General features: G+C 45.5%; 2 protein-coding genes across 2 annotated transcripts in view; one reads left to right on the top strand and one right to left on the bottom strand.

Moving 5' to 3' along the window:
• Positions 1 to 8,169, top strand: part of LOC126516843 (carbonic anhydrase-like) — a 138,909-nt gene extending 130,740 nt beyond the window's left edge. Inside the window, exon 9 of the mRNA XM_050166949.3 lies at positions 2,939 to 8,169. Within this exon, the coding sequence (XP_050022906.1) occupies positions 2,939 to 3,181 (243 nt within the window). The 3' untranslated portion in view covers positions 3,182 to 8,169. The remainder of the gene's footprint in view (positions 1 to 2,938) is intronic.
• A 1,611-nt stretch (positions 8,170 to 9,780) lies between these two features.
• LOC126516986 (uncharacterized) lies at positions 9,781 to 17,875 on the bottom strand. Its single transcript, XM_050167040.3, has 2 exons — positions 17,742 to 17,875; positions 9,781 to 13,627 (listed from the first exon to the last, which is right to left on the bottom strand). Exons 1-2 carry the CDS (start codon positions 17,772 to 17,774, stop codon positions 13,103 to 13,105), a joined length of 558 nt encoding a protein of 185 aa, XP_050022997.1. The 5' UTR covers positions 17,775 to 17,875; the 3' UTR covers positions 9,781 to 13,102.
• Positions 17,876 to 17,920: the final 45 nt, after the last annotated feature.

Genomic DNA, 17,920 nt, shown 5'->3' with positions numbered 1-17,920 from the left:
ACTTTCTTACAGAGAAGGTCACTCACGCAAACTATTCATGCCGCTCTCCCAGTGCTGTTTGCATAAACTTTGCCCTCGTGTGGCGCCCTCTGCCGGGACGAAAACGCCTGGGAGAATGTGGCCTCCGAGATCGCCGGCGCATACATTATGACGCACGTCCCTCTGATTTGAGATAAAAGACGTGCTAGTTGTCTACAAAAGCAATTTTTTAGGCAACTAAGCCTTTTTTTTATCTTTTGTCTCAGGGAAACCGCTAAGGAAGTCTGAAGACTCAGGAGCGTATTACCAATCTGGCGCTAGAATACGTATATGCTTTTAATATTCCTTAATACACGTACGTGTGACCCTGTCACAAAAAAAAAATGACATACGTGGATATAATGTCTTAACGAGCTTAGTTACATTGCTATCGCATCTCCTGTCAATAAATAAATAAATAAATACGTTCAAAATTTAGACATCTCACAAAATGATCATTATGCGACCTGCAGTGTTCTCTGGAACGAGGAATGTCCCAGTTATAATTAAATAAATATATAGGTGTACACGTGTTCGAGATACCTTCAATAATTCATTTTCTTTAAACACAAATGTAGGTTTTCTTAAAGTCGACGTAGCGTCTAACATTTTGCCCCTTACAATGCATTCAATAATATTTGAACGGAGAGAGAAATAAAAGCAATGGAAATGAAAACAGTCATACCTTACGGGCTGTCAAGTATGGCTGTGCTATACTTGATGCCAATATTGTTTGATTCTTTTCTTTCTGATTCAGTGCCCTCCCCCCTCCTTTAGCCTTTTTCGCAATGAGTCAAACAGTATCTGCATATAGAGGTGCTTCCTTATAATAGAGGCAAAATTTACGAATACATTCTTCCTTTCTGAATAAGTTGTTATGAATGAAATAAGCACAGTACTTTGTACAAGCAGCGGCGTCCAGAATGTGCATTTCACGGATGAATGAACAGTAACAAACGCGTTAAAGGAAGAACGCCATTATGTCGATCTATGCGAAAGCATGCGAAGCGCAGTAAAATTTTGAGGGGTGCATACTAAAGATTACCAAGTCATAAGGAAACTGAAGAGAAACACTAAATTAATTCGTTCTGGTACAACATTCTTCAAAATATCTACTTGCGTTAATTTCGAGATAGTGTGTTGATTATCAGAAGAAAAAAAAATGTAAAAGTTCAACTTCTTAAATTTCGCGTGGAAACTCCATTGCCGGGGCGTCCGTAAGACGTCATGAACTTCACAGCATTTTTTTTTTCCTTATTTGGACCCTCGTTGGCTCCGTAAAAGTTCGCGAAAATTGTCAAGTTCAATCTCTGTCTCCTTTGGAATACAATGTAGTATATTTTTACCGATTAGCAATTAGCTATAGAACCGAGTAAACTCTCTTAAAATCAGTGACGTCATCAGTGACGTCACGGCGGGCTGGCGAGGGAACTTCGAGGCGGCGTGGCCACTGCGAGATTTGTGGGTGGCCAAGGCGCTTGTTATGGTAAAAATGGTAATAGAAGGGTAATTTACTAATACAGGTGAAATTAGAAGAGTACTGACACAGGTTTTCGATATTGCAGATCTGCCACACTCTTGTCGCACGTAGAAAGATAACATTCGGCAGGCACAGAGGTTGGGAAACACCTGTAAGATACTTTATTTGGATACTAAAGATGGTCCCAAAACGCCGGGCCTCAGTTGGCGTATGTGATGCCTGCGGTAGACAGGGTGCGCTACATCAATTTCCATGGTTCCATGAGTGGTGGCGCTGGATAACGCCTCCCAGGGTTAGTTCTGTATATACATACATAAATATTCCAGAAAGTGCACGGGAAAACGGTACCGCGGTAGCTCAATTGGCAAGAAGAGCATCGCCGGTGTAATGCGAAGACGTGGGTTCGTATCCAACTTGCGGCCAGTTGTCTTTTCATCCACTTTCATTTCCATTTATTTATAATTTATTCACTTCAGTTAAAACTAGAGATCAAAATTTTTTCAAGTGCTTTTATTGATTTCGTTGTCTGTTGGCTTCTTATGATTGTGGCTATACATATATAACAAGCGGCAAATGTCATGTCAGTACTCCTTGAAGCTGAATGTAGTGAACAACGCTTCTGGAGTAGCGAAAATGGTCATTCTTATACCGTAAGAAGGAGCATGCTAAGCCAGAAGAAACGCCAGAATTAAAGGACGGTGGCGACGCCACCGTGCGTTTTCCGCACTTAGAACCTCGCGACGTCTTTGACTGCCACAACGACTGTTCGAATTTTCCTAATTGTTTACCCACAAAAGGATGATCACATTGTATTCCAACAGAATGAGAGGCTCAGCCTAGCAAGGCTTGACAAGTCTTCATTCGCTAACGTTGTCCAGATATGAGGAAATACATTGAAATCTGTGACGTCGCGCCGACGTAAGCAGGCGGCTGCGGTATCGTCCGCGGTGCGTATAATTCGAAAAAGCAAGCTCTCACCTTCTATTTTCTTCGTTAGTATAATATCAACCTCTATTTCGGTCAAGTTACGCAAATAGAGTTTTTGAAGTAATACTTTAGAATTTAAGTATATTCACTGTTGCTGTTTAGCGTTCCCTTAAGACATTAACTATCTAATGTCTTTCTTAATTTCTTTTTCTTCCACTCACGTACCTAATTTCCTATACCGCGTTCTGCCATATAACATCCTGCACTTCTCCAATGCCATGTCCATGGCGCCCAAACCAGGGTAGAGGGCGCGTATGCGCTTTGCCAGTTTATAGTTGAACAGTTTGTGCACGGGCACTGCTGTAGGATCGCGTCTTCGGCTTTACTTGATCGAATGCCACGCGGAAGCGCTATGCTCGAGTGGAAGGTGACGTGACGTGAATGGAGTGGTAGAGGATATACGCATGCCTTTGTGTTTTGCGTCCGCGTCTGCTTGCGCGTCTGCGCCCGCAGGAGTTGGCCTCGGTGGACTCCCTGGCCCAGGGCGTGGGTGAGGTGGTGCGCCGCTGCAACTACGTGCGCTCCTTCGCCGACTGGCCGAGGCACAGCCGCGCGTGCGCGCCCGTCTGGAACGCCTTCGGGGACCCGCTAGGCCTAACGGCGTCCCAGCCGCTCGTGCTGGCGCAGCCCTTCTACGATAACCCGGCCGCCGGCTACTACCAGCTGATCGCCTACGGAAAGAAGAAGAAGAAGTGAACGCGTCCCCCCTGCGGCTAGTGGTCACACCACTAGTGGTCACTGGTGGTCGCACCGCTAGTGGTCACACCGTCTCCACCCACGTCACCGATTGCACCCTCGCGCGAAATCTTTTTTTGCTGATATTCATTCTGTACAGTGTGTAATGTACGTCTTTCTTTTGTTTTTTTTTTGTTTTAAGTAGTACAGCACGGTTAAATGTTAATGGGGACACCTCACCTGTATTCAGCCATCGATAACCGGCTGGTGCGGAAGCCTACAAACAAGCTTTTTGCTTGCGTATATGCGTATACGTTAACACGTGACATTGGGCGCTATAAGAAATGTGCCAGCCATGTTATCAACTTCGTTTAGAGGTTAGGTGCTCCCTTTATGAATTGACCATGCTGTACATGGATAACAGTGCAACAACGGTGGTTTATCAAGCCGCTTACTAGAATTCCATGTGCCATTTCACACACACACACAGAAAAAAAAAATGTGTTATCGGTTCAGACCTAATTGCACGTGCACGATGCCACTATCGGTGGACTCTTGAGGCCCGTGTTTGCTCACGGTGACTCGCAACAGCCGACAATTTTGTTAAAGCCTCGCTGGGTGTCGTTTTTTGGTATAATTTCGCTTTATTTTTTTAATCTCCTGGAGAGAAGTTTTCTTGCCAAATTGTGTTTCGTGTCACTATGTGCTCTCAAGTGCCAACAATATTGACGAGAAAGACAAGAGAAAAGGACAGAGATAATCGCTTAGTATGTAAACCTACTGTTTGTCGGAGACAGGCAGACGTTGTGCTTGCGAGGTACGCCGCTTCGGAAGCTTTCTTCATCTGGAAAGGCGTGCTAAGAAAATGTCCGGGGTGGACGGAACTGAAGGAGTTCACGATGCTTGCAGCGAATGCCATTACAAACTCTTTTTCAGTGTGTACAAATTGTTGCCTTTACTGGCCCTCCGTTATGTGTTCCTGTGTGAGGCTATACGGTTTTAGCTTTTAGCTAGGCGTTTGTTGTCCAAGGAAGAAAAAAACAAAACGTGCAGTGAAGGCCTCGCTTGGCTGTGCAACTGGAGTGCCCCTTCTTCAAGATTGCCACCTTTTCTGTTCGAAGAGTTAATAAAATGCGATCGAGGACGACTAGTTGGGGGCAGAGAAAAGTCACCGGAAAGGGAAATTTAGAAGAATCTCTTCTCGGATATGCGAACCCAGGAAAGGTGCTAGAACTATACATACGTGCAAGGCGCAGAGAGTTCGACCACCTGCGACAGCTCACAGGTGTGCCGAAAAAAACTGTTGCGGGTAGCACTAATAGACCAATCTCCTGTTGTAATTTTGGGGTAAACTCGACACTTCTTTGAACAGAAGTGAGTGTTCGTTGTTCCCACATTTATCTTCTTCCAACTCTGGCCACAATAGCCGAATTTAATCTTGATAGTTAAGCTAAACCTGAAGTGTTTTCCTGTTAGCTTTTTCTTTTTCCGGGTGCCTCAGACACTAGTAAATTAATGGCTGTACCGTATTACCTTTAAGAACGTCAGCAGTGTAAGACGACCAATGTGTCGTAAATTGAAGGCAGAGTTCAAGCAGTAACTTGCTGTGAATTTATTCGACTGGCTACTTTTAGGTGATCAGTTGCCTCATAGCTGGACAGAAGCACCTGATGAAAGTTCATCTAGCAAGCAATGTTGACTATGCATAGTTTGCTCTTTTATTTTACCGTGCTCTCAACAACTGCTATACTCAATGCACTAATGAAAGATAGTTACAATGAAGTTTGCTGCTTCTATAAGAACTACTTGTACCAGGCCTTAGGCTGCAATTTCTTTGTCGTGCATTTTTCTTTGTGCTTACTTTTGGCACATACAGTGGAAACATCTCGGCGTTATCTAGTTTCTCAGAAAATTACGAGAAAGAAAATCCAAGCTTAAGGTCAGAGTGCTACAATACTCGGCACTGTCCTTGGTCTATGTCTTAATTCTCATATTTTGCTTATTGCAATGTTATTGCCAGTTGCCTTGGACATTTTTGTGTGTATGTGCTTATTTGTGCTCTACCTAGATGTGTGTCATGAATTAGCCATCCAAAAACTGCACCTGTGAGATATGATTGTTCCAGCACTGATGGCCACACAAAGATATTGTGTTATCAGCTTCTGCAGTTACTGGAAACTGGTCTAAATGCTCATTTTTTTCTTTATTTCGCTTGTTCGGAATCTCACGTTGTCGCTCACTTTCTTTTTTTTAAATATCTGTATCCGTCTTTTCATCTCCTTATTTTTTTTTTTTTTTTGGATCTGGTACACGCATCTCTTCAAACGCGACAGAAAACGTGACTTACTCGTGTCACCTTTGTTCACTTTCAATTTGCCCAAGACGTGTGATATAACTTTTATGGACTATTTTAGCAGCCGCATTACACCGAACGACCCGAAGTTGCTGGAAGAAGAGATTCGGAAAAGTTGTGGCAACTCCACGCCTTATCACATTCATGCACGTTAATTTGCGCCCTTATGAGGGACGCAGTGTGGGCGACCGCACAGCCATTCAGGCACCTCTGCCATAACTTGGCCTGACTGTCGCCACCAAGGTTGCGGAGTGGGGTCGTCAATCACCGTTTCATTCCAAGGAATCAATTACTGACGCAATGGAATCCCTCCAGTTGCCCTGTAGCTGAAAGTCCGAAACAATTTCCATCCTAATGAAAACCGCACATTTCCCGCAAATTCCTTTGATTCCGTCAAGGCACCACAAGGTGACTTTTTTTTTTTTCCTGTTCTGAGGAGCACGGCTAAAAAAATTGCTGGACCAATATGCGTTCACGTGGTGCTTCCGGGGAGGCGGGTGAGGGGGGGGAGTAAAGAAGCGTCTATGGAAACAAAGCCGCTCTATTACGATTCCAGTCCGAGTAAAATAGGCTCAGTTGCACTCCTGATGAATTGGACAACATTACAGATTCATTCCGTACCGTTCTGGTAAACAAACGTGAACGACTCTAGAATCAATTTAATTCGGGAAAGACAACTCCTCCGCAACCCCGCTCGCCACACTTTACCACTTACGAAGGTCGTAAGTTTACGGAGGTCGTAGGTTTAATACATTTGCAGAGGTCGAAGTCATGCTGCATCGACATCACTCGTAATGAAGTACTCGTCGAAGGGCATTCTTCCAGAAGGCATTAAGTCGAAATGACTTTTGTGATACTTCTCAGCGTCCTGGGATGATGAGGGCCACAAAGCAAACATTCCCGCCATTAATGTTCAAGGCCAGTTGTCCCACCTGATTTTTTTGTCTCCTCTAATTTTAATTATTTTTTGTGCTCCCACCTACATGTATAGTCGACGATAGGTTGAAGCTATAGAGAGCGTCCTGTACTTCCAAGACCGTCGTTATAATAAGCATTATAATCGTTATAAATAAGCGTTGCCATTTGTATCAGGCTATATATGTTGCCACGCGCTTGCCAAAGCCACACTACACACATAGTAGATCGCGTACTAAATTTGATAGCACACGTTTTTTTAGCTATTCACATTCTTTCCTAATGCCGCTAATTATGTAGAACAAACAGGTGGACCCTAAAAATGCAGCCCCTTTATCAGCGTCCTACGACACGCAACGTTAGATAAAGATTAACGTCTGCCTTCAATTTACTGAGATTTTTTAACGGGACTTCAGCATGCCGATTCTTTGCATTTTCGATGCACTATACCAATAAATGCTGAGTCATGGGAACCACTCCCTGCAGCACGTAGCACGCTCAACGCACCGTCTAAAGTATGCGAGCGGTTGTGTGTGGCATTCCACACGATTCCGTGATTCCGAAGCTGACGAGACGATGATAAATATAGATATTACCTAAAATAGCCGGGCGCAAAAAATTAAGTCTACCTTAGCCTAGGTAGACAACGCGGATAAACCTAAATAAACACAAGAGTAACACATAAGGTAACACAGGAAAAGCACCAATGGAATCCTCCTTTCGGTCACTACATTTGGGCTCCACTCCCTGAAAGTTGTTTTGAGGGCCTACGCTTTATTAAGGTGTTAATGATGGCTACGCGTGAAACATATGTGTGAAGCACAGCCACCACTATAACACCTTAAAAATGCGTTGCCGGCAAAGCAGTCCCAGGTTATGCGTGCCTGAGGTTAAACTGAGGAGACGATTGGTCTCGAAGAAGACACACAGCGCCAAATGCGGCCACATTTCGCACTGAGGGCACCGAAAGTATAGCATACACCAAATAAGTTCCACGGACTTTGTGTTGCCGTGTTTCTGAATTGACTCAATTTTAATGTGGTGTTAAGATATTTTTTTTAAATATCTGTGGTCTTTGTTATTTATGAAGAAATGAGTAGCCGGCGCCAGTTAAAGGTGCCAACAGCTCATAAGCATCATACAATAACAATAATAATAATAAAGTTCCACAGTAATCTGCAAGGTGGGGGAAGATATATATGAAAGAGAATATTCTACTCTCACGAACCGAAACCAGCTGCGAAAATAAAACTGACCATGAAATTGCAGCTCGCGGCCACAACAGCCAACAAAGCTTGTACACGAAAGCGTTTTATAAGAGTACAAATAAACAACTTCTGTGATATAAGCCCATTTAGACAAATCAACGAAAATAATTCTCCTTTCGCGGCGCAAACTAGTTTTTCGCAAGCAAAAGTGTGCTGTTTCTTCGCGCCAGTCATCTTCTCTGCGGTCAATATATATATAATACACTTTCGCTGCTTGTCATCATTGAAACTGTGTGTGATAAAACAAAAATGCTTTATTTTGTTATCGCGCGTCACAACGCGAGTGCCATGTTTTGCATTTTAAGCATGCATTTATATAAGCATCCAAACGATTGTGTCATGTATGCCCTTTGTGAACAGTACTTGCCATATATATGTGCCATTTAACAGTGCCATGCTTCGTCTACGCTATACATACGCGTAGTGTGCGGTAATATTTTCGTGAAGGCGAATAAACAAGCTTACTATCAGTGTCCGTGCGTACCTTGCTTCCACCACTGTCTGAGCTGCGTGCTGTCGTCTCCACCATTGAGAATACGAACGCATCGGGCTGCAGTGCGACGAACGTCGTACGCTCAGTTTTGAACCCGGCATCTGCTCTTCCAGAGTAAGTCCAGCAGCTTCGGCTGCAGTGTTTCGTGAAGCGGACTTGCACGGACAAGCTACACGTATGTAAACAAACAGGCGCAGTATGCAGGCAAAGCAAGCACACGAATAAACGTTGAAACTACATAAATATATCAAATTGTGAAGATGTTACGGACGTCGCAATCCAAACTAATTTTGGCCACCTGTAATTCCAAATCAAAGTGCAAGCGAGTTTTTTTTTTTGTTTTGTTTATATGTATGTACAATTTGTTGACGTATATTATACGTATATACAATTCGTTGACGCCGCTCTTCACATCCGCAGTTTGCCGCTTCAAATAACAATCTGAGCAGAGAGGCGACTTTCAAAAACCAGACCACGTCTGTCAATTTTGTCTACCGAGAAAAGGCGCGCCAGTAATAGCGATTTCCTATATCATTTTTCTGCCCACGCGGAATGGGACGGCAGCGCAGCCATCTTCATGACGTCACGCTGATTGATGACGTCACGATGACGTCATCAAGCAGCGTGACGTCATGAAGTTGCGACGAAGTTGCGAAAGAAAGAAAGAAAGAAAAAAAGAAAGAAAGAAAGAACATGCTCTACTGGGCGTGAATATTCTAGGAGGGCAAGACGTGGCCAAGTTTTCAAAGATGACGTGGCCAAGACAATTCAAAGCGGAGAACACCGAATAACTGTTTCCGGTCGCCTGTTCTTTTCACCTGCAATGCGCCCTCTTGTTCACAGACGTGCAGCCTTGTTCCACGTGGTAACGTTCAGACCCGACCTTGCAGTGTCCTTCACTCCAATACGCGCATGCCACCGTGACAGTCCCGCTGGTGAATAGCGTTCCAGGACCATAAACAGCGACCCCGAACTCGCGTGAGCGAAATCGAGAAAACCAAGAAGGCTATAGCGTCATCAGTGGGTGATCGTAAGGCACAGCGCGAGCCGTTAGCGACAGATTACGATAGTGACAGTGACCTCAACGTTTCCAGGAGAGACTATTGGTTTCAAACCAACAGCTCAGACATGTTTGACGACTGAGGACACGGGGCAAAAGGGAGAGAAGACGATGACTTCGTCAATAGAAGGGAGACAAAGGCAAATAAAAAGTCAAAGACCATTCAAAATGTTATCGGTGTCTTCGGCATACTCAATACCTCAAGCTGCTTCGGGCGCTCTGGCTTCGGTAAGGTGTCAATGGCTGCTCTATATGAGTGAAGTGTCAATGGCAGTCTAGTGACATCATCTCTGCCGCCCTCTGTTCCCAATTATTCGGTCGAAGCTTTCAAAACGCGTGTCTCAGCTTAAACAGTGCTATACTAAAGCGGGAACGCGGCCATTTGGATAAAGAAACTTTTATGTGTTGGAAAGTTTGCTTACGGAAGTTATCGTCCATAGCTTTCACTAAGCGTTGATCTTTACAAAAAATCACCCAAGATGCGCTCGTCAGTGTTCGTTTTGCAGCGTTTGACAACTCATACCCGAGAGGTGAAAAATGGTGAAAGCGTCTTTATTGGTCCATTTGATCATTCACAAATGCCCAGCAATAGTATTTAGCTGGAAAAATTACACCCCGGTTGTTGCACAAGCATGAAAATTATTTTGAAAATCGAACAAATTAATAGGATATAACTTTGCAACAAAAGCTTCATAGGCACAAAAAAAAGAAGAAATCAAACAAAGAAAACGCATGATACAAATAGAATACTTTCATAAGAAACATTAATGTGCAGGTAACCGTATACACGTACTAAGTACGCCTTCACCAAACAAGCACTTCGTGGAATGTGCCATGCGTGTAAAGTTCGCGCGATCATAAGAGTGATTTTTCAACACGTGCAATGCCCAACATAACCCCGCTTATGTCTATGTGGAGTATATACCCTGTGGGGCAGTACAAGTGCACAAAATGAAACGAAACTAAAGCTCTGCGAAACGATACAATAAACCACTCTGAACACAAAGGTCTTCTACGTGAATTATGCGACGTGTACTATATAGCCATCGAAACTTATCGTACCAAACGTGACTGCACACTAGCAACCCATGGCATACCCGCAAAAAGCGGATCGTGGAATGTTTCATCAAAGTTCAGGTAAGAGTACCTGTTACTAGGCAGGTCGGTTGAAATCCAGTGTGAGCATCGTATCGTAAATTGTACAAGCACAAAGTAAGCAAGACGAGACAGCGCCGGGTGCTACTTTGTACAGAATGGCCTGCAAAATACGCCTTCAAAATAATCATTCGTCAAAGGATGATTGTCAAACTCTTCACATCACCAGCCCACTTCTTCCCCCCATAAGTTACACCATCAACGCATACGTTACACTCTGCTCAGTTCCAATTAGAGGGTTCCCTTTAACAGTGGACCGTATACCTTTGTACTTTGTGCTTGTCTAGTCCTACACGATGCCTTCCCCAAAGTTCTTGCGAAAAATATATTGACGGGTCCGTTCCCGTAATTCCTGGAATAATGAACTAGCATACAGCAGACTGCGTTGGCGGCGGATTTGGCACACGACGGAAAGCGAAAGGGAAACTAACACAAATCGAACAAGGCCAGCATAAGGACACGATCCAAGTTAAATGTTTCTTCCTGACCCCACAGTTTCCTAGAACAAGGCACTCAAGTTGGACGCTTGAATATTTCCCAACTTCTCCAATGCTGCGTAAACGTCTTGCAAACGGATTCAGGCTGAAGTTAGCAGCTTTTTTTTTTTTTTCATAACTTCTTTCGATACAGCCTCAAGTGCGATTGACCATGATCCGACTATGAGTGGCGTTTGCCTGATTCACGGCAAATACAATTTTTTAACGACCGCGGAATGACCTAAATGGCGCAGATTTGTTGTGATCATGACGCTCGTGATATAGCTGCGCTCTTTCATTTCCGCTCTCTATTTATTTAAAACGTCACAGCGAGACGAACGTATTGCAGACCTGGTGACGCAATCGCGAACGTCGTGCTGGAGCCATGTATTCTTGCACACACTGGCACGATCAAGCTCTTTGTGCACGGCAATGTTCCGGGGCGCTCTCCACGAAGCGCGGAACAAAAGACGACAAGGAGCAAAATGGCTCTCGAATTTGCGCTGCCAATATGAAATGCAAGAAGTGGTCTGAACAATCCGCGCTATCGTTGCTGGTTCAATACGAGTAGCTACGTTACGAGTATTGACCGACATATACTTGAGACTAGAACAAATGATGGTTTTGGCAGGTGAAACGCCGAAATGTAATTTTAGCAAACGATATGCGTATACGGCGGGGTATACGAGCTTGTCTGCGCAACATCGAGCCGATAGAGTACATATTTAGTTTATGTTACACTGCAGTGGTGTATAGGGGCAATAAACATGAACTAAGCACGCCGAGCGATTTTAGAGGAGCACTGCATGGGGGTGCCGGTAGTTTGGTCTGTGAACATGGAATCTTTCTCGCTGAACTACTGACCTACATAAGAACAACGTTACGGCCAACACGCAAACGGCGAAATGTTGTGGAAAAAAGACTCTGGGTTTTTAAAGATTGCGTTTGCATGGCATAAGTGATTGCACTGATTCCGCTCTCGTTATAACACGGTGGAGCCCACGACGCAAAATTGATATAGACAATACTGCAGAGCGTGACATCATGAAAAATGTGGCCGTCTAACCTACGAGCAACATCCATGGGCGCGTCGCTTGTGCTCATAGTAAGCGCGACTTAATTGGCGAGTTCTCTACAAGGAACAAAGGTAATAATTGCTGGCAGTTCTCAAGATTTCTTGCTGTCAAGGATTACTGGTCAAAAAGGCCGATAGCGAAGCAGAAAAGAATACGGAGGTCACTGACACGGAGTGCGCGATTTCACGTGCGATCCGAGGCCCGACCATACTCGTATACAACAACTATATCTAACTAGCATTTAACTGGTTCTAACAGTCAGAGTAGCCGTCTTTACGGCTCGCCGCTCATCGTATCGGACGTCGTGCTGTATATGTATACCACGGGTCTCACGCGGAACGCCAGCGTGGGCGAAAAAAAAAGAAAACACGACTCGATATTCGCCTCGTCGTATACGAAGAATCATATCAACAGCTTTTCAACAACCGGAGCAGCCGTCTTTCCGGCGCGTCTCCTGCAGCTTTGCCTTCAGTCGAACACGAATATAACGAAACCGAACGGAGCGAGCTATTCTTCTTATTGAACGAACCAATTTTATTCGCCGATTCTCATATAAGATAACTCCCTCGTAGCGAATTGGACATTGGATATATCGAATTTGGAGCGTACGTTCACTGCCATAGTGCAACGTTTACTAGTTTGGTTCTATACTAATGTTGGCCAGGTTACAGGGGCCGCCTCAGCCGACGCCTCACGACGCACTTTTGCGATGATTGTGCTTCGCCGATACAGTGCCGACATTGAATGAAGTGTGGTCTAGAGCAGGTCTGCACAACGTCGCGTATCGAGGACGCCATTCTTAATGACGCTGAGTAACACTTTAGAGCGTAGACAAAAAGATGTTGCCCAATATATGCATAGTTTCGTTTTGAATACGCTGGTTTCCTTTCTAGCTTCTTCACTGAACACAACAAATCCTCATGTAATGAGCGCAACACAAATGTTAGTTTGTTATAGGCGAGTTTGGGTCTATAAAATTACCCGCGAACTATTTATCTTAAGCGCATACGCCTTTTCGTCGTGACCGAGTTCGACTGCCCAACCACGTGCGCTTTTTCACGCAGACATTCTTCGCTGCACGGACCCCTTCCTTTCCCATTCTTCGAACGTCCTCCATCCGGTTAATCAAGGACGCCCCGCGGCAGATCACAGCCTCGAAGAGGAATCTTCATCGTCGGTGTCGACGCATCCGCCGTTCAGGGTGTCGAAGCACCCGTCGCCTTTGCCTGCCGCAGCATCGGCATCGTCAACGGCGTCATCGTCGTCGTCTTCGGCGTCCTCCACGGGCACGCCCAGGGTGCCGACCACCGCCAGGTCGACCGCGCTCGTGTACCACAGGTCGGCGCGCCGCGTGTCGTACACCAGCGTGCTCTTGTAGACGGTGCGGGGCGGCGCCGGCGGGAAGCAGAAGACCGACTCGCCCTCGCGCACGGCCACCGTGCGCGGCATGACGATCACGTGCTCGCGGTACGCCGTCGGCTCCATGGAGGGCGCGTCGAGCACAAGCGTGACGCCGTACTCGGCCTCCACGAGCCGGGGTCGGAGCTCGACGCTGGTGCGGTACTGCGGCGGATCGCGGCCCTCGAGCACCAGGCGCGCCTTGACGCTCCGCTCCAGAGACGGTCCGCAACGGTCGATGGTGCGCACGTCGTCGCGGAAGTTCAGCGCCACCTGCGGGTGGCGGTGAAACGATGCACTTCAAGACCTCGTTTAACCCCACAAAGCCCGGACGCCATTCGACGCCAAAGAAAATTAAAACAACTCGTTCACAGTTATTTGTGGTCATGGAGAGTATATTGGTATACGAGAAAAAAAAAAGCAGGGGTCCTATAACGTGAAACTATTCCAATCTGTTGTTATTCAACTCTCCTGACGTAAAATTTACGTAACCACCGACGCAAGCATCGGGCGGTGACCTGCAGCGTTGTTTGAAAAACCCTATCACGCTCCTCCTTCACAGGAGGTAACTTTCTTGATTTAAAAGCGAATAACATTGCCTACGTTGAGCAGTTTTACAACGAAACTGTTCATGGCTAGGCCTAGCCATGAACAGCTTCGCTGTAAAACTACTCAACGTAGATGAATAGTTTCGCTGTAAAACTGCTCAACGTAGGCAATGTTATCGCTTTTAAAGCAAAAAAGTGACCTCCTGTAAAGGGGGAGCGCGTTTGATTGGGCTTTTCAAACAACGCTGCGGGTTACCGCTCGATGCTTGCGTCGGTGGTTATTGGTTTACGTGAAATTTTCCTGTGTGCAAGAAAAAAAACTATCACCAGCAATGGCTAGTGCCAGTCCTCGCGCGTTCGTCGTTGACTTCTACCACAGCTGGCTCCAATGGCGCTCATCATTCCAGCGATCTCACACTACTCCTACCTCTGCGAAGGCGCTGGTGGCCCTGGCCCACTGCGAGTCGGTGCGGTGATTTCGGTCTCAAATTGTTTGCCTAAATATATCGCGAAATGAAAACACGAATGCATATAACGAATGTGTATAACAAATGTATAACACGAATGAACTCGAACGTATCAAAATAAATGTGTGTGCGTACCTTTTACCGCAATGACCACCGATCAAGACAATAAATGTGCCCGTACTTTTCTTCGTAATTCGGTGTCACCTTTTTGTCATGTGCTACACAACTTCGCTGCTTATCAACCTTCACAGTGTATAATGGCTCATGATCTTTTTTCCTTGTCTAATGGGCTGACAAGAGGCGAGGAGCACGCTCAAGTGGAGAGGGTTTCGATGGAGCCGAGCCAGCACAGTGAAAGCAGATAACCAGATGAGGAGGGCCGTGCCGGAGTCTGCGATTGGTCCGCTTCCCCTGACTTAGCTTGCAGTGGCAGGACGAAAATAGTGGCGGCTTGGAACGGAAAGTTAAATCTTCACCGATGATTACGATACTCCCTAATGAGAAATCTGAGCGCAGCTTTATACGTGTTTTCATTTCGCGATTTAATGGCTGGCGCGAACAATTTGTATTGTGCGGCAGTTTGCAAACGGAGCGAAGTGTGGCGCGATTGCCACACTTCGAGCGAGAGAGAGAGCGCGTGGGCGACGCGTTTGTACGATTCACAGCAGCCGCCGCAAACAGACCTCCCCTAATGTAGCGCTTTATTTTCGTATATAGCATCGCTGGATGCGCTCGCCGCATGCCGTCGATGAACAGACGACGCGGGCTACTCTGGCGCCATCTCGTAGCCATCGTCGTCGCAGAGCCGCGCTACGCTTTTCTTCTCACGCATTCACCATACGGTCGAAATACATTCATCCACTTTCCGGCTCATGCTTTCAGTGTGGCCTCCTCCTCGGCTTTCCTCGTCGCGCTCTCTTCGCCTTTCATCCACCGCTGCGCTCCGCGTTCGCTCTTTCATCCTTCGCTCGGTTACGCCGACCACGACGAGGCACGCCGATGCTCAACGCAGGAACGGGCGCTGGAGAGCTGCGCTGCGCTCCAAAATGTCGCCAGAACGGATCCTCAGCAGAATTGGCAGAGCGATGTCGTATACGTGCCGAAAGGGCTCGATAATTTTACACTGCCACGCAACAAAGCTTTACCCGCCGTGGTTGCTTAATGGCTATGGTACGTGTTGGGCTGCTAAACACGAGGTGGCCAAAATTAATCTGCAGTCCCCCACTACAGCGTGCCTCATACGTGGCTTTGGTACGTAAAACCACAGAATTTTATTATTATTATTATTATTATTATTATTATTATTATTATTATTATTATTATTATTATTATTATTATTCACACTGGGGCTATTAGAGACGCTAAGGAGGGCTCTGATATATCTGCCACCGATAACTTCTAAAATTTGGTACACTCGCAACCTAGGTAAATATATGAACTTGGCTCTTATAATAAGGTATCGATTCTAGGATTTATGTACGCTACGCTTAAGGAGGTGGAGTACTCGAAGTGCTTCTAGCGCTTAATTGGATGAGCGATTCTGGAATGTCGATGCGCCTCCTATAAGAGACAGAGCAACTTTTTTTTTTCTTCGTAACCGTGACATGGAAGCACATAAGTGGTTTCCCGTCCCTTCATCATTTTTACCACAAAATCGGCCAACTAGTCTTCCATGCATACAAAAACATTCGTACGTTCATGTTTTCCCTCTTAGTTGGCTTCACCGCACGCATTAAAGCTACGGGGACAAACAGCCTCGTCCGGAAATGTTCGAGGCTCGATGAGTAAAGGTTTTGTTGATAACGCTGACGCAGTAAGCAGGTCATAACGAATGAAAGCGTCATATAAAAAAAATACAGTCCTTGCTCGTTTCTCTCTCTCTTTAATCCTGGGTGGGTAGAGGGAAATGCTTACAAGACAACGATAACAATTCTGCGCAATGCTTGCTATAGTGCGGGCAGGCGTATCTCGTCATTAATGCGCCGACCAACAGAAGAAATCGGCGCGAATTTAATTAAAGTTACACGACGCATAAAAACAGTGTGCTTGTTTTTCCGTCAATCTGCTTTCTGTATTTTTAAAACGTGCAAAGCAAGCGCGCGATTGCAATTAGGCGCGCGAGTATTATGAAGCATCGCTCGAACAATCGCGGTTTGCAGCACAGCTATTCATGCACACCCACACGAACTTTAACATTTTTCTAGAAAATAACAAAACAAAGAAATAAACCGCTGTCCCGTCTACCTAAGAGTACTTTGAACACTAGCAGACTAGAGCGCACTAGCTCAGGTCGACCTCTCTGTTTTTCCTATCAATAAATTATATTCATTCATTCAACTCTACGCTGAGCCAGGCTAGTGTCCCTGTATTCATGAACACTGAAACGGCAATATAGTGGCGCCTCCTGTTGTAGATAAATGGACATGCTGCCTCAACACGTAGATAACAGATTACGCGGCGTTTGGTTTTGTTCGTGTTGAAGTTTGTGCGGCCCTCAACATGAACGCCTACCGACTCGATCAGTTTTCCATCTTAATGCAGTTTGGTGTAGTTCCGGATGCCGCTTTCGTATCGTTCAGTCACGGGAAAGAGTAATGGTTGCGCTTCGATTGAAGTCCTTCATGCACCTGTCACATTTGCTGTAATTGACTGACGCTTAATTAAACCAGACCATACTATACGTCACGGAAATGTTAAACAATTAACGTTGTCGCGCATCCTTATATTTGACGCCTCGATCGTAACTGGAAACACGCCTTAAATATAGGTTATAAGTTGCTGAGAAAGTATACCTCTTCAGTTTTTTACAAGGAACGCGTGCCATGTCGCTCAGTTGACAATGCAGTTTTGATGGCCCACACACTTTTCGTTAATTCTGTTTCTTGCTCTTAATACCGCTAGCTCAAATAATAGATATTTATTTATTTATTTAGGTATTTATTTATTTATTGTTTATTCTTGCGTGCTGCGAGCTGTAATCTATGTACAAAGTCCCGGCTTAAGCGAAAAGAGATACAGAGAGAAAGATACGCACAAAGTTAAATTTGAATTATAGCGCCATGCGCAGTATCAGGTACACACGGTAACAGCTCGCGCATGACGGCGCGGCGCCGGCGAAGAAAAATAATGTGAAAGCGTTGTCACGAGTGCATTCACGTTGCATTGATTAGTATGATCAAAGTATTAGTGTATTAGCGCAAACAATTAGCGGAAGCTCGACTACTGCCAACACGCAACGCCCATTAGCAAAAACACGAGGCCTTTCGAAATGGGCGCGGCAGTCTCGGCTGAACGTGACCACCTGTTGAATCAGCTTTCTGGGAAGGAAGAACTGCTCAGCGATTCAGCGTAAAAGCGTCCGTTCACTCTTACCACACTCATGTGAGTAGCCATGTCTTCGCCCATTCTTGCACAAGCAGAAAAAGTACCCGCAAACGGTAGTGGCAAAGCTAGATAACCAACGACAGGCAAGAACGGAAACAGCAGACGGAAATACGTCACGTGATGGTCATTTAAATACAGCGTTGTTAGGCGCCTCCTTGGCTTGCTCG

This window comes from Dermacentor andersoni, chromosome 3 (genome assembly GCF_023375885.2).
Source record: "Dermacentor andersoni chromosome 3, qqDerAnde1_hic_scaffold, whole genome shotgun sequence".
Classification (NCBI taxonomy): Eukaryota; Metazoa; Arthropoda; class Arachnida; order Ixodida; family Ixodidae; genus Dermacentor; species Dermacentor andersoni.
This window is presented reverse-complemented; position numbering and strand designations above follow the sequence as displayed.

Coding starts and splice junctions, on each gene's coding strand:
- LOC126516986 (XM_050167040.3), bottom strand. CDS start 17,774: ATGGGCGAAGACATGGCTACTCACATGAGTGTG. Junction 13,628..17,741: donor TGGCTACTCACATGAGTGTG/GTAAGAGTGAAC, acceptor CGCCACCCGCAG/GTGGCGCTGAACTTCCGCGA.